Here is a 23,708-nt window from a genome sequence, read left to right as displayed (position 1 = left end):
ACTTCTGCTCAAGGTCGCTGATCAAGTAGGACTAAATCATCCCATGGATCTGCTTGTTTGTTTGTTAGGGTTAGGGAATTAAACTGGTATGCTCAGCAATATATTCTCTTTCAGTAAAATGGTCTGTAATGTCCAAGGCACCAGTCCTACAAAGGCTTATGCATGTGCTTAACTTTAGGCATGTTGAGTAGTCACATTGAAGTCAATGGGATTGGTCTCGTTAAAGGCAAGCATAAGCACAAGGATCTTGGCCAAAGGCTTTAAGTACCCTGTTGGTCAAGTACATAATTGATGCTGCTACATTTGCTTACACAGTCAAATCAACCACTTACTAAAGTGATTTGAGATAACTTGAGTTTGTATTGTTAAAAAAAAAAAAGGAATTCCGTTTACCAGTCTGATTACCTTCCCTGTAAAAAAGCTTGAAATTTGATTTGGTTTTAAATGAAAGTTTGGATTCTGTAGAAATCAGCAAAAATAGTGGCAAGATCTTAAAGTCACAAGAACTGTATATTTTCACTGTCACTTCTGATCAATGCCATTACATTTTCTGTCTTTAAGTGTTTTATCTTTTTTTCTTAATCATGACCAGTAGTAAAAACTTGATATTTTCTTACACTGAACAATTTTGATCTCTTTTTCTAAAAATTGTGATACTTAATTTAAGTTTGTTTTTTTTCCATGTTGCTTCGCCTTAAGGTAACTAGCTTGGATGCGTTTGACTACACTCCTAGATTTTTTCAGGCCTCAAGAGTTTACATTCCTCCTTTAGTTTATCATTTACAGGATGAGCTCATACCCTTGTGAAAATACCTGAGAAAACTCTCTTGGCTCCCATAGGCACGGTGTGTGGATCATTTTCAAGCTAGCACATCCTCCCCCCCATTGCACTGTCCCTCTTCTCTTCAGATTTTGAACTTTTGTCTTGAACCAAAGTGGAGAAGGATAAAATGCAAATATGAAGCACTTTGAAGTGAAGGCAAAGACACCTGTTCTTCTTTCTCAAACAAACCAGACCAGTCACTCTGCCACAAAAGGTGTAAATGACTTCACATGCAACAGAAGGCAAAGGACATTTTATTTTCATGAGAGCAGGAAAAATCTTACATTGACCAGCCGTCCATCATGGCAGCCCTGCCTATCTTCCCAGGAAAATGTTTTCAAGACATTTATGTTAAAAAACTCTGCTGTGTGTAAGGTAAGTGTGAGGTCCAATATTTCATTAAGTTACTGTTTTATAAGGCTCTTAATGGATTCAGGACAAAGGCCAAAACTTTGTAAGGTTCTTAAAAATAGTGTTGAAACAAATCAAATGCTAACTATGAACACACATGAAAGCTGCTTTTGATAGTCTTTATCTTGAATTTTAGTGAAATGTAAAAGCATTGATTGGACTTTTTTTAAGTATTTTTTTCTGACATAAGTGAACTGTGGTTGTTCTCATGCTTAATTTTTTGAAGCTGTAATGTTTGTAAAAACAAAAAACAACAAAGAATACTTTGAGGTACTCCTTTGCATTTTTGTTATTAATTTAGTTATGCTATTATGAAGATGAATTTAGTTGTTTGCTTTTTCTAAACAGGGCTCTGAGTTTGTACAGAATTGCTGCATTGTTGAGACACTGCTGCTCAATTCAGTATTAAACTCTACACAAAAAATAAGAGCCTTGAAATTTAAGGTACCCTCCTCCTCCCAAGTAAACTAACTTCTAATTGAGACAAAGTTGGAAACCTGGAATTTGTTTTTATTCTTGCAGAGTTTAATAAATGAGTAGCCCTCCACACTAGTTAACATTTAAAACTGTATGTTTTGCTGTGAGGTTTCAGACTAAGTTTATTTGCTGTCTAGGTAACAAATCCAGATGTGACACTTGTCTGTGTATTTTACTGAATTATGTGAAACAAGATGAGCACAAACAGCAGACTGTAGTTAGCTAAAGTGTACACTCTGGTATCCCAGTGCGTTACCAAGGAAAATAAATATTGTGCTCCTTCATATCACTTGGATTTGGCTGGAAGTGAAACCAGAAGCTTGGCATTTAGATATCACCAAGACACACTGTATGATTGCCCTTATCTTTAGTTAATCTAAGGTTGTTTTACTTTAGAAAGTAATTGCTTTGTGTATTGACTAAAGCATCATGACTGCAACTAGTTTCAGCAAAAGAGAAAATTTAAAGCACAGGGAAGAATAGGCTTGTTTTGGTGTTGAAGAAAAATAACACTAGTTCTCCCCTCCCTTGTTATCCTTTGATACCTTTCATCTCAAGATCTGTTTTCTAATTTATTTTCAGTCACTTTCAAGTTTATGCTATTGTACTGTGTAGCTGTAGTTACTAGAAGTGATACAGTTGTTGAGATTGGCATTTTCAAAGGCTTTGTGTCAACTATTATAGTGTCACTGCGTTTTGGAGGAGCAGCTCCATTTTCCGATGGATAAAGCTGACAGGCAAAAGTGTCGACACGGCATTGCTAAGTAGATGCTTTAGAAAAGATGTGTGCCCTGCTGTAAATAATCTAACTATTGCTGGGCTGTGGGATTTAATACTGTGATGGACTGAGATAAAATACGGTAGTTATTTAAAAAATACTGATGTTTCCTACATTTAATTTTATCTATCTATCTATCTATCTATCTATCTATCTATATATTTTAAAGTAGATGGTCTGATATGTCATTTGAGGGGTGTGATGCAAACAAAACTCACACTGATTTTAATAGGAGCTTTGCCAAATAAAGACTGAAAACAAAATACGGCCTTCATTCCTCCACCCTAGTTCCCCCCTAAACCCAAGTAAACTGCTCTCCTCCAGGCTAGTGACTTGGCACAGCTGCTCCAATGTCTTTATTACAACTCATGGACTGTAATAGTAGGTAGATCTTCCCTGCACTCACTCTGGAGATCTACCAATTGTTCCCTTACCATGCCTTTAAATTCCCTCTCTCTGGTGCTGCTACCCCTTCACAGGTTGCTCTAATCCCTCTCCTGTATCACCTCCATTATGGAACTGCAGTGGTTCCATTGCATTTAGGGTCTTCCCCACTTGTCAAGGTAGGCAGGCAGGATTTGGCCTTTATGGAGTATGAGTTTGGGCCTGAAAGAGATAATAGGTGATATCCTGGCCCCACTGAAGTCAGTGGGACCAGGATTTCCCAATTATTAACTGCGTTGGTGGTGGAGAGTGTTATCCTATACAGGAGGAACTCTATACTTCCACCATCTGAAGGGTTATGCTGGCAAGTTTTCCAAGACTGAGAAGTCCAGTGGAAGGCATCTCCCACTGAGGGGATGAAATAGGGAAATAGTCAAGGGGATGAAGCACAATAGCTGACAAATGAAGTAGGGAGAAATAGTTTTAAAAACTCATGGTAGCTATTATGCAAATAGCTTAATTAAGGAAAAGAAGAGGAGTTTCCTCACAAAGATAACGTACATGTCTAAAGTTGTCTTAATATAAAGCACTTAGAGGAAGCTTAGAGGATAACCAGATCAGTTTTAACTTCAGGTTACTAAAAAGGGAGACTGAATTTTTGTCTCAATAGTATTAATGTGTTCATTATTAGGGCATCAGTATAAGAATAGCTGTTCAGAAATCATGCAGCTTTATTAATCTGTGCAATTATACAACTTTTTCATTAGATACTTTGGGCTAAATCCTGCTCCCCTTATTCATTTGTGTATAGGGTGACCATTACAGGTTTTGTCTTATATAGACAACTATCCCCCTCCCCTGGAAAAAAAAAACTATTCCAATTTTTCACACTTGCTATCTGGTCACCATACTTGTGTATCCCCACTGCCGACAATGTGAGTTTTCTCTGAGTAAGGGGATACTGAGAATGATATTGCCAGGGTTCTTTTAGAATACCTTGCAGTTCTATTTACTGTACTGACTGTTTTTGTATATATTTTTGATATGCACATGCAAATATTGTCATAACAGCTCCGCTATAAATGATCAAAGAAATACTGACAAAACATTCTTTGCACAGCCCTAATTTATAAATGTGATTATCTTTAATTTTAGAGAGAACTATTTTATCTAACATAAGTTGCATATGTGAGAAGTTCCAGAAGGTAATACAAAATTTTAAGAAGTGCATATCTGTCTAGTTTTGACAACAATGAATCTTAAGTAGATTTGCATGTTATTTATGTGTATCAAAGTGACATTCCTATTGTAGATCAAGAGTCACAGCGAGCTGTACTTGTTTCCTATCTTACCCCTTGTGGTGGTGTAAATCTAACTTCTGCCCATCCTATTGTTAAAAGAAAAGCAGCCATATTGTGCTGATTGCTATTAAATTAAAGCAGAAAGGGAGAGAAACAAACGTGGAAGCCCATCTTACCAGCAGGGATGCCACCACCTTTTATTTTGCCTTTTGGAGGTCACAAAGTCAGTGCAGGCATCTGACCTCTGATAACCTCTTCAGTGCCGCAGCGTGCAGTTTCTTTCCGAAGAACTCAATTAAATACAACTGAATTTCCCTGCTAATGTTTGTCGCTGAAAGGGTTCTTCTTTGATTGCTTAGTGTTTGCTGGTGAGGGGAAAACAAAGATGCTCCTTTTTGTTCCCAGAAGAAAAGTTAGCTTATGTTAGTTCAGTATTTGTGATTTCCTTTAGATGTACTGCTTCCTTCCTAACATTCCACAGGGTTCTCTCATAATGTAGAAGTATCAAAACTATGGACTAGAACTACACTCAAACAATTTAGGACAGATTTTTATAAATCTCAAGTTAGCTAATCATACTTTTTTTGGAGGTAATTTGATATAGTCTAAATGGAACTGTAGTACATGATCTTAGTTATTTATAGGATTTATGACTGGCAGTAACTTTGATGTTAACCATCCAATACAAAACTTTATTTATTGTACAAGAATAATTGAAAATAGACATGATTTATGTAGTTTTCCTATGCTATGCTAATTTATTTTGTAGACAAGAGAAAATATTAAATTCCTTGTTATGGTACATTGTATTTATTTGGATTGTTGATTAATTTAAAATACCTGGATATAGATTATCGCTTTCAGGCCTCGAGTTTGCTTATGCTTGACTTTTTCTAAATCTAAATATTTAGAAACAGAATCACTGGCACAATATTAGACTCCTGACAAAGACTGTTATTGATTCTCAGAAACAAAACATTTTTGATTCAGACTGAAGAATGAGATTAGTTTTGAAGGAGCTAAATTCTGCCCATCTTGTTTATTGGATGTTTTTGAAATAGTAAACCTTATTGAAAGGTCTCCTGATTTGAAGTGTGTGTGTGTTTAAGGCAGAGAAATTTTAAACCACCTACATACTGCACTATGGTATATCCCTATGTCCAAGGCACCAGGGGTAGGGTTCTTTCCCACCCCTGCAATGCCTGGGTGAGGATTTGAACCAGCCAGATCACTGGCATTAGCACAAGGTAGATGGGTCAGAGGTCTTACATAGGGAGTGAACTTGTGATTGAGGGGTAACCAGCATCTGTTTCTGAATGCTGCTGTGGGTGAAGAGGCTCTAAGGTTGCAGGAATGCACCTTGCTGGCAAGCCAGCATTACTCTGCCATATTTGTAAGCTCTACAACACCAGTGGTAGCAGAAAAACTATCTCAGCTGGCAGTCCTTCCCCACTTAGGGCAGAGGAAGAACCATGTCACCCAGCCCATAGGCACTGGAACTAATGGTCAGAGTGGATTAAAATAGGAGGGAGATCGCTGACTTCAGTGTCTATATATGGTTAAGTGTGTTGATGCCATGTGGTGAAATGACACTGCATCATCATGTGTGATGGTGCATGACATGGGGACTAAGGAATAAATAGATTCCTTTCAGATACATGTCCCTAAGCAGGTTTGTTGCCACTCAAGCAAAAATTTCATCTTCTTTGCTATTAATGATTCACTTATCTCTGATCATTAACATAAATATAAATCCTTTCCTGATCCTGCAAACAAATACACTGGGGCAGACACCTGAATCTATGCAGAGTTCCAGTGCAGTTAATAGCTCTCTGTCCAGAGGTGAGATTTCATATATTACTGCATCTGTTGGCAGGATTGGGGCCACAGTGAGCAGAAATAAATTGATCAAAAACCTATTGGAGAGATTATGTCCCCAACTCGTTAGAGGGAATGCACCCTGGTAATGGTAAAACAAGCTTCAACATTCACTCATCTCTTGCATCCAGTTTGCTAGGTGGTTTCATTTATTAGTGTACATTCAAGTATGTGAGCACTTGTTGGCCTTTCTTAAAGAAACAAAAACATTAACCCTGTAGTACACCACCTGTTTGCACTTTATTGTTAACTGTGAGGGGTTTTTTATTAGCTAAGTTGTTTTGCTTTTTGTTAACTTTGTTCTTTATTAACATGCAGGCTGCAGTCCTATTTCTTTCCGCTAGAAATGTACTCTGTTTGCCATTAATATCATACTTAGGCTGTCTCTTTTGTATAAGATATTTTAAAAGACATAAAGCTTTTCTGTTCCTTTATATCTATGTACATTTAGTTTGTGGTTCTACCTTTCCAAATGTACTTGATTTAGCTTTCAGTATATAATTACTGCCAAACAAGTTGCTTTATAAGTGTCCAAAACTCCCTTGTTTAATTTGCATTCATTTATCAACCTTCATTATACAGCCACTGTTCCACATAAACACAAATGATTGTTAATGAATTCCTAATGTCATATTCATTAGAGAATCAGGTTAATGGCTACCAATGAATATCTGAGCTACTTGGTAGCTTCAAGTATGTTTTTTCGTGTTAATTACAATACCCTTTTATTTATAAAGAAATCTTACCTGTCTCTTAGTCTGACTAAAACATTTTGAGATCAAACCTTTGTGAAAACCCTATAACTGATTCTCTGCTGCATGGCAGGTGCTTTGACTTTAAAAGGAGCATTGGATACATATTAATAAACATTGGATACATATTAATTTGTGGCAGCCAATTTATTAGTTTATGTTTAACATATAGGGTGGCTACTCATACTTGGTTTCATACATTTAAAGCTATTTTATTTTGGTATGAGCAACAGAAAGCACTACGTGTTGCTTCTGAACAATCATTAGAAATTTGGAGAAGAGAAGATTGTTTTCTTTGATAGGCTTCTGCCGATCCTGTTAGTACATATGGGAGTTTCAGATATGTAGGACAACAGTTCCCTTTGTGGGAGTATGGCAACATAAACATTAAAAACTATATATACTGTCACTGTAACTGCTGAGGGACAAGGAGCAGAAGACACTAAAGGTAAATGAAGTGATTAGCTGTACGTTACCTAATATGTACATACCAATAATATTTTCTATTTCTATATATAGTTTATAAATAAATGAGTATATGTGTGTGAATATACACACCATGGTGTAGATCTTCAGCTGGTGTAAATTGTCACAGCTCTGTCAGTGAAGCTGTGACAATTTACATCAGCTGAGCATCTGCCCCTATGAATTTACAAAGCAACTTTGGGGAAAAAAATGTCACTGTTTTAATATCTGCATATCCCCTGATGCTGTGGTGTACATAGCATTGAAAGCTGGCATTTATTGACACTTCTCAGCAGGAAGCCTAGTCTGATGTCATTTGAGACATAAGAAATGCAATTCTGTTTTGAAAGCATGGGAAAGGCATAAGACTTTCAAAATTGTATACTGTAGGAAGGACTAGTCTCGGACTAGACGTAAAACTGAGGTCTTGACCATTTTTTTATCATGTAAAGACCCCAATATACTTATCACAATAATAGGTAAAAGAATTTGCCTTGGTATCCTGATCAAATTACATTCTGCCTACCCAAATTCCCTTGCTTCTGCCATAGGATAATGTGTCTTAATTTCCTGTCTCTAACACTATAGTGAGGTTATGTTAGTGATATTTTCATGGTTGCTGCATTCCACTGCAAAGGTGTCTGCATTTTCCTGATGGGTGAAGTAATTCTTATGTGTGTAATATTATGTACTGTTTTTCAAATTTTGTATTTTGACTTACAGGAGCTTGGTAGGCATAATTTACATGACTACTTTCCAAGCATGCATCATACATACATGTGCATATGTAAGCCTTGTATATCAAAGTTGTACACGCTTGGACTGAGGTGGAGGTGGAAATAGGAGACTGACTTGTTGAAAGTCTCTGAAAAAAGGGGTAAAAAACCTAAGGTGATGTCATGGTAGGGGTCTGCTACAGATCACCTAATCAGGAAGAAGAGGTGGATGAGGCTTTTTTTAAACAACTAACAAAATCATCCAAAGCGCAGGACGTGGTGGTGATGGGGGACTTCAGCTACCCAGACATCTGTTGGGAAAGTAACACAGCAAGGCACAGATTATCCAACAAGTTCTTAGAATGTATTGGAGACCATTTTTTATTTCAGAAGGTGGAGAAAACAACTAGGGGAGCAGCTGTTCTAGATTTGATTTTAACAAATAGGGAGAAATTGGTTGAGAATTTGAAAGTGGAAGGCAGCTTGGGTGAAAGTGATCGTGAAATGATAGCGTTCCTGATTCTAATAAATGAAAGGAGGGGGGAAAATCACAATAAAGCTCATGGATTTCAAGAAGTCAGACTTTTTAGCAAACTCAGGGAGTTGGTAGGTAAAATCCCATGCAAAGCATGTGTAAAGGGAAAAATGGTTCGAGTGAGTTGGCAGCTTTTGAAGGAGACATTATTAAGGACACAAGAGCAAACTATCCCACTGCATATAAAAAATAGGAAGTATGGCAAGAGACTGTGCTGGCTTAACCAGGAGATCTTCAGTGATCTGAAACACACACAGGGCTGATGCAAGGAAGTTTCGCACCCTAGGTGAAACTTCCACTTTGCCCCCCCAGCCCTGTGGCAGCTCCCTGTCCCCCCAGCAACTCCCCCCCCCCCCGGGAGCCGTGCAGCACCTCCCCACCCCAGCTCACATCTGCTCTGCATCCTCCTCGAGCACGCCGCCCCCACCCTAATTCTCCTCCCAGCTTTGCGGCGCCAAACAGCTGACTGGCGCCGCAAGCCTGGGAGGTGGGAGAAGTGGAGCAGCGACCGCGCGCTCGGAGAGGAACCACTGTAAAAAAAAATTGGGGGCATTGCTTTTTGGCGCCCCCTAATCTTGACACCCTAGGCAACCGCCTAGTTCACCTTAATGGTAGCACTGGCCCTGCACACACACCCTCCTACAAAAAGTGGAAACTCAGTCAAATTGCAAAGGATGAATATAAAGAAATAACACAAGTATGTAGGGACAAAATTAGAAAGGTCAAGGCACAAAATGAGATCAGATTATAGAAATATAAAGGGTAACAAGAAAACATTCTACAAATACATGAGAAGCAAGAGGAAGACCAAGGGCTGGGTAGGCCCGTTACTCAATGGGGAGGGGGGGAACAAAAATAGAAAATATGGAAATGGCAGAGGTGCTTAATGACTTCTTTGTTAAGGTTTTCATCAAGAAGGTTGGTAGTGACTGACAGGGCCGACTCCAGGGTTTTTGCCACCGCAAGCGGTGGAGTAAAAAAAAAAAAAAAAGCTGCAATCGTGATCGGCGGCAGCTCCACCGCGCCGCTTTCTTCTTCAGCGGCAATTCAGCTACAGGTCTTTCCCTCCAAGAGGGACGGAGGGACCCGCTGCCAAAGAGCCCGACATGCCGCCCCATTCCCTGGGCCACCCCAAGCACCTGCTTGCTGAGCTGGTGCCTGGAGACGGCTCTGGTGATTGGACGTCTGACATAGTGAAAGCCAGTGAAAATGAGGTAGGATCTGAAGCTGGGAAAGAAGAAAATTATTGACACAAGTTAGATATTTTCACGTCAGCAAGGCCTGATTAAATACATGTTAAAATACTGAAGGAGCTGACAGAGGAGATATCTGAGCCATTAGCAATTATCTTTGAAAACTCATGGAAGAGGGGAGAGATTCCACAGGACTGGAAAAGGGCAAATATAGTGCCAGTTTATAAGAAAAGGAATAAGGACAACCCAGGGAATTACAGACCAGTCGGTTTAACGTCAGTACCTGGAAAGCTAATGGAGCAAATAATCAAACAATCAATTTGCAAACACCTAGAAGATAATAAGGTGATAAGTAGCAGTCAGCATGAATTTGTCAAGAACAAATCATGTCAAACCAACCTGACAGCTTTCTTTGACAGGGTAACAAGCCTTGTGGATAGGGGGGAAGCAGTAGACGTGGTTATATCTTGACTTTAGTAAGGCTTTTGATACTGTCTTGCAAGACATTTTCATAAACAAACAAGGGAAATACAATCTAGATAGAGCTATTATAAGGGGTGTGTGTGCATAACTGGTTGGAAAACCATTCCCAGAGAGTAATTACCATTGGTTCTCAGTCAAGCTGGAAGGGCATATCGAGTCGGGTCTCACAGGGATTGGTCCTGGGTTCTGTTCTGTTCAGTATCTTCATCAATGATTTAGATAATGGCATAGAGAGTACATTTATAAAGTTTGCAGATGATACCAAGCAGGGAGGGGTTGAAGATAGGATTAAAATTCAAAATCATTTGGACAAACTGGAGAAATGGTCTGAAGTAAATAGGATGAAATTCAATAAGGACAAATGCAAAGTACTCCACTTAGGAAGGAACAATCAGTTGCACCCATACAAAATGGGAAATGACTGCCTAGGAAGGAGTACTGCGGAAAGGCATCTGGGGGTCATGGTGGATCACAGGCTAAATATGAGTCAACGGTGTAACACAGTTGCAAAAAAAAAAGCAAACATCGTTTTGGTATGTATTAGGAGAAGTATTGTAAGAAATACATGAGAAGTAATTCTTCTGCTCTACTCCACACTGATTAGACCTCAACTGGAATATTGTGTCCAATTCTGGGTGCCACATTTCCAGAAGGATATGGACAAAATGGAGAAAGTCCAAAGAAGAGCAACAAAAATGATTAAAGGTCTAACAGTGCTGTTGCTAGCCCATTGGGGGCCCTAAGCAGGAATATCCCCCCCCAATACATTCTAAAAATTAATAGGAGGCCCCATTGAGCTGCTTGTGGCCCTAAGCAATTGCTTAGTCTGCTTATCCCTAGTGCCGGCTCTGAGGTCTAGAAAATGAACTCTAAGGAAAGATTGAAAAAATTGGGTCTGTTTAGTTTGGAGAAGAGAAGACTGAGGGGGGACATAACAGTTTTTAAGTATATAAAAGGCTGTTACAAGGAGGAGAGTGAAAAATTGTTCTCCTTAATCTCTGACACTAGGACAAGTAATGGGCTTAAATTGCAACAAAGGATATTTAGGCTGGACCTTAAGAAAAACTTCCTAACTGTCAGAGTAAGTTAAGCATGGGGCCAAATTATCTAGGGAGCTAAATTCACTCTAAGCTGAGCGGCTGTGCAGCAGGCTATCAAGGGCTGCACAGGCAAGGATACGCACCTCTCCCCTGGCCCTGGCCCTAGTGCTGCCCCAGCAGGGAGAGGCGCTCTCCCCTGGCCCTGGGCTGCTGTGGTGAGAGAGGGATGGGAAGAGTCCTCTCTCCCCGCCACAACCATGGGGCAGCCTACACCCGTAACCTCTCATCCCCAGGCCCACTCCAGAGCCCATACCCCCAGCCAGAGCTCTCACCCCCCCACCCCTCTGCCCCAGTTCTGATCCCCCTCTCACAGCCCAAACCCCTCATCCCCAGCCCCACTCCAGATCCCTCACCCCCAGGTCCCCCACACCCAACCTTCTGCCCCAAGCCTGAGCCCCATCCCGCACTCCGAACCCCTCAGCCCCACCCGGCGACACATCACCTCCATATTGGTGCACACAACAAAATTCATTCCGCACATGGATGTAAAAAAATAGAGGGAGCGTTGCTAGGGAGGTTGTGGACTCTTCGTCTTTGAAGGTTTTAAAGAACAGGTTGGACTAACACCTGTTAGGCATGGTCTAGTTATTACGTAGTCCTGCCCTGAGTGCAGGGGATTGGACTAGATGACCTCTCAAGATCCCTTCCCAACCTACACTTCTATGATTGTGTGTGTGAGTGTGTGTGTGTATAGTGTGTCTATCTATGACACGTGCATATATATATATGCACAGGAGTTTGGAAAGTGAAATATAAATTATATGTATCCATCCTACATTAATCAGTTAAAGATACCTGGCACTTTTTTTAGATATAAATCATATTTCATGCCAGATGTTCAAATAGCCTCCCTCTCTGATATTCAAAAATCAAGGCTTGGGGTAACATTTTTAAAAGCAACTAATTGACTTGGAAACCTAAAGGTGTGAAAGTCAATGGGACATGGGTTTCTATGTGTTTAAGGCCATGATAGTGGCACAGCCGTACTGATTCAGATGTGCCACTGTAAGACCGCTTGTGTAGCTGAGTTATTTTGATGGGAGAAAGCTCTCCCGTCGACATCATAAAACCAGACCAACGAGCAGTGGTAGCTGTGTTGGTGGGAGAGCATCTCCCGCCGACATAGTGCTGTGCACACAAATGAGCGCCTATGCCATCAAAATATATGTCACTCAGGGGTGGGTTTTTTTCAGAGTTTTACCGACATAAGTGCTAGTGTAGACATAGTCTTATTCACTTCTGAAAATTTAACTTAGGCTTCTGTGTCACTTAAATGCTTTTGAAAATGTTTCCCTTGGTCACACAACATTTATATTTGTACATGCATATAGTTTTACCTGCAAATTTGGAAGGCTTAGTTATGTGTGTACTTTGAAAACGTAGCTCTTATTATTTGTTCAAATTACTCATTTTTCCTTGATGGAGACTGCCCCCATAACTTACTCAGGTTCTTTAAAAGTAAGCAACCTTGCATAGTATCTTCTGCCTTTTGAAGTACATGTGAGCCTTTTTCAGACAAAATGACCTGGCAATTTGGAAAATTATAGCTAGGCTATAAGTATATTTCATATTTTTTCTTTTGTAAATAACTGGCTTGTCTTAGTTCACTGTGGGCTTCTTCCATGGTCACATCAAAGCCTAGAAATCCTACTGAAGCTTAAGCTGAAACTGCTGTTTTTCCTGGGTTCAGGAAAGAGTACATCCATAAATGGCTATATTGATAATCAGGTGTTTCATCAGCACACTTGTGATTAGAGTTGGATTAAATTTTTTGGTGAAATTGTAAATTTGCTGAAAAATGAAGTTTCAGGGCAACCAAAACTATTCCCAAATTTTGGCTGAATTTAGCAGAGAGTTTTTGGCTGAATAAAAAAGGGAAAAAAGTTGAAAAAGTCAAAATAGTTCTTTTTACGTTTTTGAAAGGAAATGTTTTGACTTCATTTTGAAACAGTGTTTTGTTTAGAAATTTAGCTAGATTTTTTTTTTACGTTTTTTTAAAGGGTAACTCCCCCTCCAAATGTAACAAGATGATATTTTTGTCTTGTTTCAGCAAGATAAATAAAATTGCAACCTCAGTTTGAAACAAACGGAGTTTTCCCCCATTTTTCAGCCACTGAACTGCAAAATCAAATAATTCACTCAGCTCTACTTGTGATACCTCGCTGTGTCACCTTATTGGATCTTTGAGTGGCTTCAGATGCACACTGAACAACTGAGTGACAACTGTCTGCCTCTAAAGAAAATGCTGAGGGGCCAAAGCAGTTCGGTTATTATACGTTGTGCCACAGCGTCATGAGTGGCTGAAAAGTCCAATTCTCAAGCAACAGTCCTTACCACAGATAATGCAGGCAAAAAAACATGGTGCCAGAAAGTGAAGCTGGTGCACTCCTAGCACTTGAGGCCTGTTATGCTTTCCCCATCACTATCTTTGCTTTCCTGTCTTACAACCACCTCTCTTGCCTCTTTTACTCCCTGGGGCAGCACTGCCTTCTAGGGTAGCGTGTTGCTAGCCGCATCTTCCCGATGCAGAGTTTGCGACACGGATGTTGAAAGTTTTCAAATCTGAGGCTTTGTTGTCCCTGGGGCCTTGGAGCATTCACAAGTTCTCCATGCAGGAGATCATTTGAATAACAAAGGTGGTAAACATGGTCCCTGTGGGACTACATACAGAATGGTCCTGGAGGCTACCCAGTAATTATTCATCATTGCTAATTAAAATTTAGAGGCATAGTTTTACCCTAATTACAAATGGTAAACTGTTTGGGAAAGGAATATTGTGAGTTACTGCTCTTACTGCCATTGTTTGCTAGAACGGGTAGACTATTTAAAAAAAATGTTGAAAATTTTAATTTCCTGATTATAATGTTCTTATCAAATAAGTTGTGAGATGAAATGGTACTGACAGAAATATTGGTAGAAGAAGTTATTCAAGTGCAAAATAGCAAAATTTGTTTAATACTTAGTGAAAAATAGTCAACTACCTTTTATTCTTTACAAAGGGCATAACGGTTTCTAGTTGATGCTGGCCAGTACAGTTTGGTAGTAATCAAGATCACATGCTCAGGATTATGGCCCCAGTTCTACAAAACACTTAGGTGTGTGTTTAAGTCCATCCCTATTCAACTAGCCTTTGATCTCCAGCAAAACACTTAAGCAAATGCTTAATTTTAAGCACGTGAATAGGCAGAATGACTTCAGTGACACTACTGATGTGCTTAATGTTAATGGTTTGCTGGACTGGAGCCAGAATGGTTAATACTTTGCAGGATGGACTCTCAAAGCGCTTAAGCATGTGCCTGAAGTTAAGCACATACTTAATGCTGTGCTGAATAGGGATTGACTGCTGAACTAGGGCACAAGGCAGATTGTTATAATATCTTTCATGCTGGAAGTTTTATCTGGTTGTAGAAAGCACAGAGGCTGGATCCCACAGCCAAGAATGGAGAGGGAAATTTCTCCAGTTAGTATTAGAATGCTACTTTAACAAAGCATACGAATGATATTGGGACAAGGACTCAGATACTGAATATTATATATTTCCTATTGCTTTGGTCATGTTAAGAATGTCACCCAGGACATGCTGGGGAAAATATGTCTTTCTTCACATCCTGCTCAGAGGAGAGAGGCCCTAGGCAAGAGTGTCAGGTCTAGCCAAATGGTTTAATTTGTAATAAGATACCAGTTAAGCATTTTCGGAAGCTGTTTGCTAGTGAGTCACAACTACACAGTCCAGAAACTTCCGAAAGAAAATGGGCTGGAGAAAAATGGAGAGGAGAGACCATCCTGCTGCAGTAAAACAACCCCATAAAAGGCAAATAATTAACTCAACAGTTAAATTTTATATTTTTCAGTCTGATCTGATATTTACAGCAATGTTGTGAAAGTCACTTTAGACCAACCATGGTACTGACATTTTTAGACATTGATCTTAGAAATGGTGTGTTTTAACCCGAGAAACTAGATTATAGTAAATAGAGCTACTTATTTTTATACTTACAGGCTGTCCCTTACTACACAACCTTTGTGAGTGGTGCAACTTTGTGGGATAGAGGCATTTACCATCCTGCTGTAAGTACTATCTCGGTACCACTGTATTGTATTAATTGTTGTTTTGTATCCAGTGCGTGCCTGCTCCACCCATACCAATTCTCCACTCCTGCAGTAATGTTTTGTCTTTAAGTGCTCTGTATGGAAGGGGCCTTGTACAGGCCCACTGACAATGGCTCAGTATCTGACTTAGAAAATATCCTCTGCTTGAGCTATTTCCTCTCCTTGCATTGAACAAAATGATGTGTGTATTAATTCTGGAATCAGTGAGACACAGTCAAAAATATAACTCAGAAACCACAGCAATGGACATGTCAAAAATACCTAGGCAGATAACTCAGCAGCATGAACACCATCCAAATAAATAAGTGTCAGCAACTGGAAAGACAAGTGTCGGTTACCAGAGTGATGGATGTTGTAGACAGACAGAACTCAGCCTAGGTATTGCAGGGATTCATTATAATAATGTGTCTTGTTACTAGACTAGCTGGACCTATCAAACTGCAATAAGAAAATATTTGACAGGAAACATAATCTTAACTTCTCCCCCTTACCCATACTAGCTAACTCAGGGGTTGGCAACCTTTCAGAAGTGGTGTGCCGAGTCTTCATTTATTCAGTCTAATTTAAGGTTTTGCGTGCCAGTAATACATTTTAATGTTTTTAGAAGGTCTTTCTATAAGTTTATAATATATAACTAAACTGTTGTTGTATGTAAAGTAAATAAGGTTTTTAAAATGTTTAAGAAGCTTTATTTAAAATTAAATTAAAATGCAGAGCTCCCTGGACCGGTGGCTAGGACCTGGGCAGTGTGATTGCCACTGAAAATCAGCTTGTGTGCCGCCTTTGGCACATGTGCCATAGGTTGCCTACCCCTGATCTAACTCTTTAACTCCTTATTAGCTGAACAGTGTTACTTCAACATCAGTAGCACACCAGTATACCTGAAACTCATGCTACAACTGTCTTGGATTTTTTTTTTGGTTAGTTTTTGTGCTTGTTTTATTTCTTGCTGTGTTATGGGGCATTTATATTCTGATCAGATTTTGAGCTGCTGTTGGTCACATTATTGGATAGCTCTCAAACTTCCAATCCCTTAAATGCCTCCCCCCAAAGGGATTATAAAACAATGCAAATCCACCCACCCCCAAACAAATAAAACCTTGGAGTGTTTACTCTGTGTGATCTTCCTCAGTGCTCTCTAGTATTATCACTTTTACCATTTAATGCACTATTCAAATGTCTATATACAGAGTATTTTAGGACTGTATAGATATTATGATATTGATTTTATTATTCATCTGCTTGCTAAGAATCAAAATCAGCAGTATAGGTGTAATTTGCTCTTCAGTATAGCTACAAAGCACAAAAATTACAAGAATAATTTCATCTTTCTCTTTCAAATAAAAATAAATAGCTGAGTTCATCAAGGAAATTGCTGACCTGCTTTTTCTTTCATTTGCTAATGATCCCCCTTTTCAGTGAATTAAGCTTGAGCCAACTGATTTCTCTGAAATGTGTACACGTACATCTAGTAAATTAATGTAAGTATGCCTATGAAGATGGTAGCCATAGGCCAGTGCTTTTCGTTGCCATGGATCCATTGCAGGCCTCTCTGATTGTTGCTTGTTAGGGCTTTGTTTATACAAGTAGGAACTGAGGAAAAATGGTTTTCAGCTATTTTTGTAATTTACATTTTAACAGTTCTAATTGTACTAATTTCCTCCCTATTTAGTGTGCATGGTAAGGACAGTAACCTTCAGTGATGACCACATGGTTCTTAAAGTTCAAGCCAAAGGGCTATGCTCTGCCCTCATTTATTTTCTGTGTGACCTTGGGAGTAAGGGGTTATAACTGATGATAGAAATTTAGCCCCCAAAGTCTCTTTGTGCAGAATAAATAGACCTAGCACCTTACTTTATCTTAGACTCATTACATCCATCTGGAAGGTCATCTACAGACATGTTCCTTTAGTGTGAAGATTACAAAAACAATCGCTTGAATTGTATTTTCTCCCTGACTTGATTACCTATGATGCTTGGGAGATTTTTGCCAGGGAACCAACCCGACTGTTTCTTTCAAAATACTCTGTTCACGTTTATGTTAAGTGTCTGGCTTATTTTTGAGAAAACTTTGAGGCTTCTGTGATGACCACAGTAAGGTATCAAACCCTTGCAGCATGAGTAGCTGAGCTAGTTCCACTGGCAGTACTGTGGGAGGACGTCATAGAGACACAATGACCCTGAAAGTCTAGCATTGTAGGCTACTGGTTTAGATTACTGCTCAGAGAGAAAATGACTGTCTAGAACAGCACCATCTATGTTGCCTGCTTGAAGGGCCTGTCGTGAGGGATATGAAGTATGTGAAATCCTGCAGGGAACTGAGGAACCAGTATTATGATACATTGCCTTTTGCTGGTCCTATAGTTACCTGCGCTAAAGGATCTGCAGAAATCTCTCCATGTTTCCTGGCTGTATCTGTATCCTAGCAGGAATTCACATGCTTCATATCTCTCACGTTCTCTTTCTAGATATAGATAGCTACTGTACATCTAGAGAGATATTGGACCTTATTCTGCCACCACTTTGGCAGTATGAAAGGGCCTTAAAGGGACGTAAAGGTGTCAATATAATTTCTGCCTACTTTAAGGTCCCTTTACACTAATAAAGTGGTGTAAAGGAACATTAGGCTAAACAAGAATCTGCCCCTGAGTGTTTCTAAATATGCTAAGTGGATTGTTTTTTTGTTGGGGTTGTTTTCCGTTCTGGTGATGAGCACCATTAACCTGAATTTGGCTAGTTATGTTTAAAATTGTTCCAGATGATCTGTGTCAAAGACAACATTAAGAGCTGTAACTGAAATAAATTACTTCTGATTCACTATCACTAATACACATTAATAAAGAAATAGAGCCTAAGTTTGTGGCATCTGATATGCCACATTATTTATCATTTATATTATTATTACTATGTTATTTGTATGGTGGTAGCACTTCGGAGCCCTAACCATGGACTAAAATTTCATTGTGCAAGGCTCTGTACAAATATGGAACAAAAAAGTGGGCCCTGCCCTAAAGAGTTTACAATCTAAGACAAGAGACAACAGATAGATACAGATGGATGAGGGACAGGTCCGGCTTTAGCAATTTCACCGCCGCAAGCACGGCGGCACGCCGCCGGCGGCGCTTTGCCGCTCGCTGGTCCCACGGCTCCGGTGGACCTCCCGCAGGCATTTCTGCGGATGGTCAGCTGGTCCCATGGCTCCGGTGGACCTGCCACAGGCATTTCTGCAGAGGGTCCGATGGTCCTGCGGCTCCAGTGGAGCTGCCGCAGGCGTGTCTGCGGGAGGTCCACCGGAGCCGTGGGACCAGCTGACCGTCCGCAGAAACGCCTGCGGCAGATCCACCGGAGCCACCTGCCGCCCTCCCAGCCACCCGCAGAGCGCCCCCCATGGCGTGCCGCCCCAAGCACGTGCTTGGCGCGCTGTGGCCTGGAGCCAGCCCTGATGAGGGAGCACAAGGAAACAATGAGACCGTATTGGGCAGCATGATAGGACATGGTCTCTGCACACCAGCAGCCAGACCATGTATTAAAGTTCTACATGAACTAGGTAGAAAGTTCCAACTTTTATTTGTTTCCTCCCTTCTTTTATTTTGTTCAGGTAAATCTTGCTGGTGGCTGTGTGCGAATCATAATATGTCCAGTCCAGTAATAGTAATTTAGGTCACATCTTAAATTTTTACTTCCCACAGTCACTAGTATGATGTGAATGTATCAGAGTAGCTGCAGAAAACCGTTCAGGCAGGTACTGCGCACCGGTGTGTGTAAGGGGGAGGTGAGTAAAGGGGAAGAGAACTAGGCCACACACACCCCTCCTCAGCTGCAGCCCTGGATCATCCAGAACTGCACAGGGCGCACACTTTTGGGGGTCACTCGAACCCATTTGGCCTCCTCCTCCCCTCCAAAGCAGGAAATAGGGAGGGCAGATACAGAAAACAGTTCAAACAGGCACCTGAGGATGCAGATGATGTCACCGGACTGTTTTTGGCAGTTTTCACTCTGAACATTGTCTCTCCTGTGTTGATTGGCTGTTTGTTCCCTCCCTCATGGTCTTCAGCCTCTTGTCACTTTTGTACCTTCCTTTGTCTTTCCATCAAGCTAACCCCTCCTAACATCACCCCCGCTGAAAGGATTTAAAAACAAATAAAAAAAATCACTGAACTAACATGACATTTGCTGTCATTGTATTGTTCACTCTGTGTGTGTTTATACCCCTTCCCTTACCCTGCATCTGTCTTGTCCATTTAGGTAATAAGCTCTCTGGGGCATGAGCATCTTTTTCTATGTTTATACAGTGCCTGGCACAATGGGGCCCTATTAGTGGTTGGCCACTGGGCACTGCTGTAACAATAGATAGTCTCAGTGGAAGTCTAAAGAAAGAACAGGATTTATCAGTGAAAGAATACAGAGATGTTCAAGTGTATATGTGCTTTTACCAAACAAATTCACTGCAAGGTGATGGGGAAAGCAAGGGGGCAAGTGGTTTTATCCCTTATATTATCAAATTCTGGGAGGGATACATGCTACTTTTCTGCCAGTGGCTCATCTTTCTTTCCTCTGTAATAAATATAATCAAAGAATTCAACACTGATTTCACTTCCTGCCCTACTATAGCTTCTCTTCCTAAAAGTTGCTTTGCTAGTAGAGGACATATTTGCTTGTTCTCCTTTTCTCTTCTATCCCGCAGAGGTATGGCATGCAACACTGACGTCAACAGATGTGATCCTACAGCCCTTAGGTTTGCATGGAGTTAATATCAGTTGTATATGTAAGGGCTGAAAACCCATCCCCGTGATTTAACTCCCTACCATATGATCCCCGCTTAAAGTAACTAGAACCAAGTAACTTTCTTTGTTGGCTGGGAGAAGCGAGTCCTATACTCAGCTCAATGGCATTTCTCTGCTTGTCTGTAATATGGGAATTTTTGAATGGTGCATCCTATCAGTCCTAGAATTTTAGGGGATGTTCTTGGCCTTAATGAGTGAAATCCTGCTGATTTTTGTGAAAATTGGAAAATACAAAGATGGAACTGGGGGGACACACAAAGCTGCATGCATCCGCTTAGTACACCCAGCAACTTCAGCCTCCTCTGTAATTGCTGAGGGATCAAAGACCCAGTTGATGGCAACCATTAACACCTTCCATCTCTCAGGTCTGTCCATCCTCCCAATAGAGTTAAAAATGTTCACACCATGAATGACTTACGAAAAGAAATAACAATGTTGGATGGGATGAAGGGGCATAGAGGGCACACAGAATCCTTGGCAAATGGGGGGAAAATGAGGACCTGGGGAAAGGGGCAATGGGGGACACACATAGCTTCTGGTGTAAGGGAGGAGGCATAGTTACAGGGAGTCTGTGAAATAGAAGGGGAAGAGAGGGTGGCAAATACAGAACTGGGGGGAGGGAGGGAATGGACTAGGGTGACCAGATGTCCCAATTTTATGGGGAACATCCTGATTTTTGGGTCTTTTTCTTATATAGGCTCCCCCACCCTCATCTCGATTTTTCACACTTGCTGTCTGGTCACCCTAGAATGGAGGGATGCAAGGAGCCCTTAGTATGTGCATTGCGCATAGCCTACAGAAGCAACAAATTGACCTTCTAGCTTAGTTAAACTTTTTAATTTGAATAGCACCTGCTGCAAAATTTTATTTGAAAGGAAATGAATACTTTGAAAGCTGCAGGTTAGATTCACCTGAACAGAACTCGGATGTCATCAGTGCCCCTGATCTTGTGAAAAGAACAGGAGTACTTGTGGCACCTTAGAGACTAACAAATTTATTTGAGCATAAGCTTTCATGGGCTACAGCTACATGATCTTGTGAGCGTTCTGATTGTGGGCCAATTTTGTGCGGTGCTCAGGACCAGCGCTAGTGTTTTTAGTGCCCTAGGCGCACGGCCATTTCGCCGCCCTGCGTGCTGGTCCTACGGCTCCAGTGGACCTGCCACAGCCGTGCCTGCGGGAGGTCCACCGGAGCTGTGGGAGCAGCGGACCATCCGCAGGAATGCCTGCGGCAGCTCCACTGGAGCCAAGGGACCAGGGGACCCTCCACAGGCACGACTGCGGCAGGTCCACCAGAGACGCCTGCCGCCCCCCTGGCAAAATGCCACCCCCCAATAATCCTGGCGCCCTAGGCGATTGCCTAGACTGCCTAAATGGAAGCAGCCCTGGCGGTGCTTGCCATCTTGCGAAAGAATGCAACTGTTAAGGAATTTTGCTTGAGCTGCCTGGAGAGTCTCTTATGGCCACTAGAGGCCACTATGCCACTTGTGCTACTGGCAGCCTTAGCAGCTGCCTGCTGTATTGGGGTGCCCCTGTGCACTCTCAGCAGGACTCTGGAGCAGGTGCCTGTTCAGCAGTGTTAGTCCAGTAAGAAGGGCTTAAAAGAGGTAGTAGCCCAGGAGAAGAACCTCTCCTGTAGGTTGGAGATGGGGTTGTTGCTGGTGCTTGCCAGGGATTGGGAGTTGGGGGCTGTGGAAATGGGGGGCTACAGAATCATGCTGGGGTAATGGGGGGATGCAGGAATATGCCAGTTGGGAGTAGGGAGGGGCTGTGGGCAGTTTGGAGGAGAGCAGGAAGATGGTGCACAGGGAAGCTGGTGCCTGTAAATTTAGGTGCACATTTTGTATTAATTTAAGTGTCAATTTTTGACTTGTAATTGTCAAACAAAATCAGGAAGAGATCAAAACTAAACAGGCCAAAAATCACAATTTATCCTTTAAATCTCACAATTTTGGAATTCAAATTTTGGAATTGTGACCCTTTAAGTTGGAAATACTGGAACTCACACAGTAAGTCTGAAAACAAAACTTCCTTCTGGGACTCATCCTGCCTCCATAGTTACAAGCTCAGGAAGATGGTCCCTTGCAGAGGGTACTTGGGACGGCTCCAGGCACCAGCACGCCAAGCACATGCTTGGGGTGGCAAGCCACTGGGGGCGCTCTGCCGGTTGTCAAGAGGCAAGGCAGCCTGCCTGCCGTGCTTGTAGTGGCAAAATGCCTAGGGCCGCCCCTGATGGTGCTACATTTTTTTTTTAAAGCTTTGGAATCCAGGGTCTGACCTGGTCAGCGCATGGTGGTCAACTAAAGCCCTAGGTGCTCCCACATGATGTTCTCTGCTGGGGAGCCAACTCAGTAAATCCTGGCTGAATGAGATGTATGGGCATAAAGGGGTAAATGGAGCTCCTGCGGCACGCTCTCACCATTCACCAGAGTCTGTGGAAGGCCTTCAGTGCAAACTATGTAGTGGAGTTTTGGGACTGACTGGAGATCTTTCTTTCTTTCTGTGGCAAACTCTTAACCTTACTTATTGTAGAGATGTTATACAGAAAGAATGGGCAAGGGCAGCATTAACTGGCACTTTGCACTCTCTGAGCCCCCAGGAGGCCTCACAGAGTACCATTACAGTAGGGAAACTCCATGGCAGCATTGCCTCTGAGCAGGCAGTGTTGTCTGTGCAGAGTCAGAGCCTGGATACTAACGCAGAGGGGCTTTCACTGAGCATGGCTGCCTTGGGGCCTGGACTTCTTTGGGGTTCTGTCTGAGGGAGAGGCCTTACCTTCTCTTAACTGGCGCAGACTCCTTCTCTTTGCATGAAGAAGAGTCTCACCATGTGAGTTTAAATTCAAAGTTTTTGTGATTAATTTTTCCTCATCCATGTCTTTGAGTCAAAGGAGGTCTTATGGCCCAGAAAGTATGACAGAGAGCCAGTGGGCATTTCTTTGTAGTGACTTCTCCATCGAAGGGTGTTCTCACTCTGCCAGTGGTTACGAAATATCTCTTGTAAAAAATAATTTGCACTCTTCCACAGAGACTTGAAAAATAACAAACACTCCCCGTTGTTCAGACATGAGCCTACAGTTTGTTGGTTCCACAGCTGTAGAGCTGGCCATCCAGCAGAGGGAGCTAACAAACCCTGCTCCTAGCATTGTGCTGCATCATGGTTCAACTATGGTTAGAGAGAAGAAATGCTATCTGCTATGGTGTGCTGTTTTCCAAATTACAAAACATACTCTCTAATTGGAGTGAATGTCTTGTAGTTAATAGCAATGTGGTTCATACCCAAGCAGGCAGTCCGCATGAGAGATGGTTGGGAATTTTTCAGCAAAACATTTTTTCATTGGAAAATGCCAATTTGTAGAAATTGGAAGCTTCTGAGGAAACATTCCAACAAAACTTTAGTTGGGAGGATTTCTCAGGTCCAACATAAAATTTTTTTGGGAGAAATGGGTGAGGGGAAGAGAGAGAGACTGACCCACCTGAGAATAGCTAGTGGTTAGGGAAGCCTGGATTCAAGTCACTGC

General features: G+C 41.4%; 1 protein-coding gene across 1 annotated transcript in view; it reads left to right on the top strand.

Moving 5' to 3' along the window:
• The first annotated feature begins 715 nt into the window (after nt 1-715).
• LOC115644773 overlaps nt 716-23,708 on the top strand; it is a 230,031-nt gene continuing 207,038 nt past the window's right edge. Inside the window, exons 1-2 of the mRNA XM_030549267.1 lie at nt 716-1,198; nt 15,296-15,364. Of these exons, the coding sequence (XP_030405127.1) occupies nt 959-1,198; nt 15,296-15,364 (309 nt within the window). The 5' untranslated portion in view covers nt 716-958. The remainder of the gene's footprint in view (nt 1,199-15,295; nt 15,365-23,708) is intronic.

The sequence above is a fragment of the Gopherus evgoodei genome, chromosome 1 (genome assembly GCF_007399415.2).
Source record: "Gopherus evgoodei ecotype Sinaloan lineage chromosome 1, rGopEvg1_v1.p, whole genome shotgun sequence".
NCBI classification, from domain to species: domain Eukaryota; kingdom Metazoa; phylum Chordata; order Testudines; family Testudinidae; genus Gopherus; species Gopherus evgoodei.
This window is presented reverse-complemented; position numbering and strand designations above follow the sequence as displayed.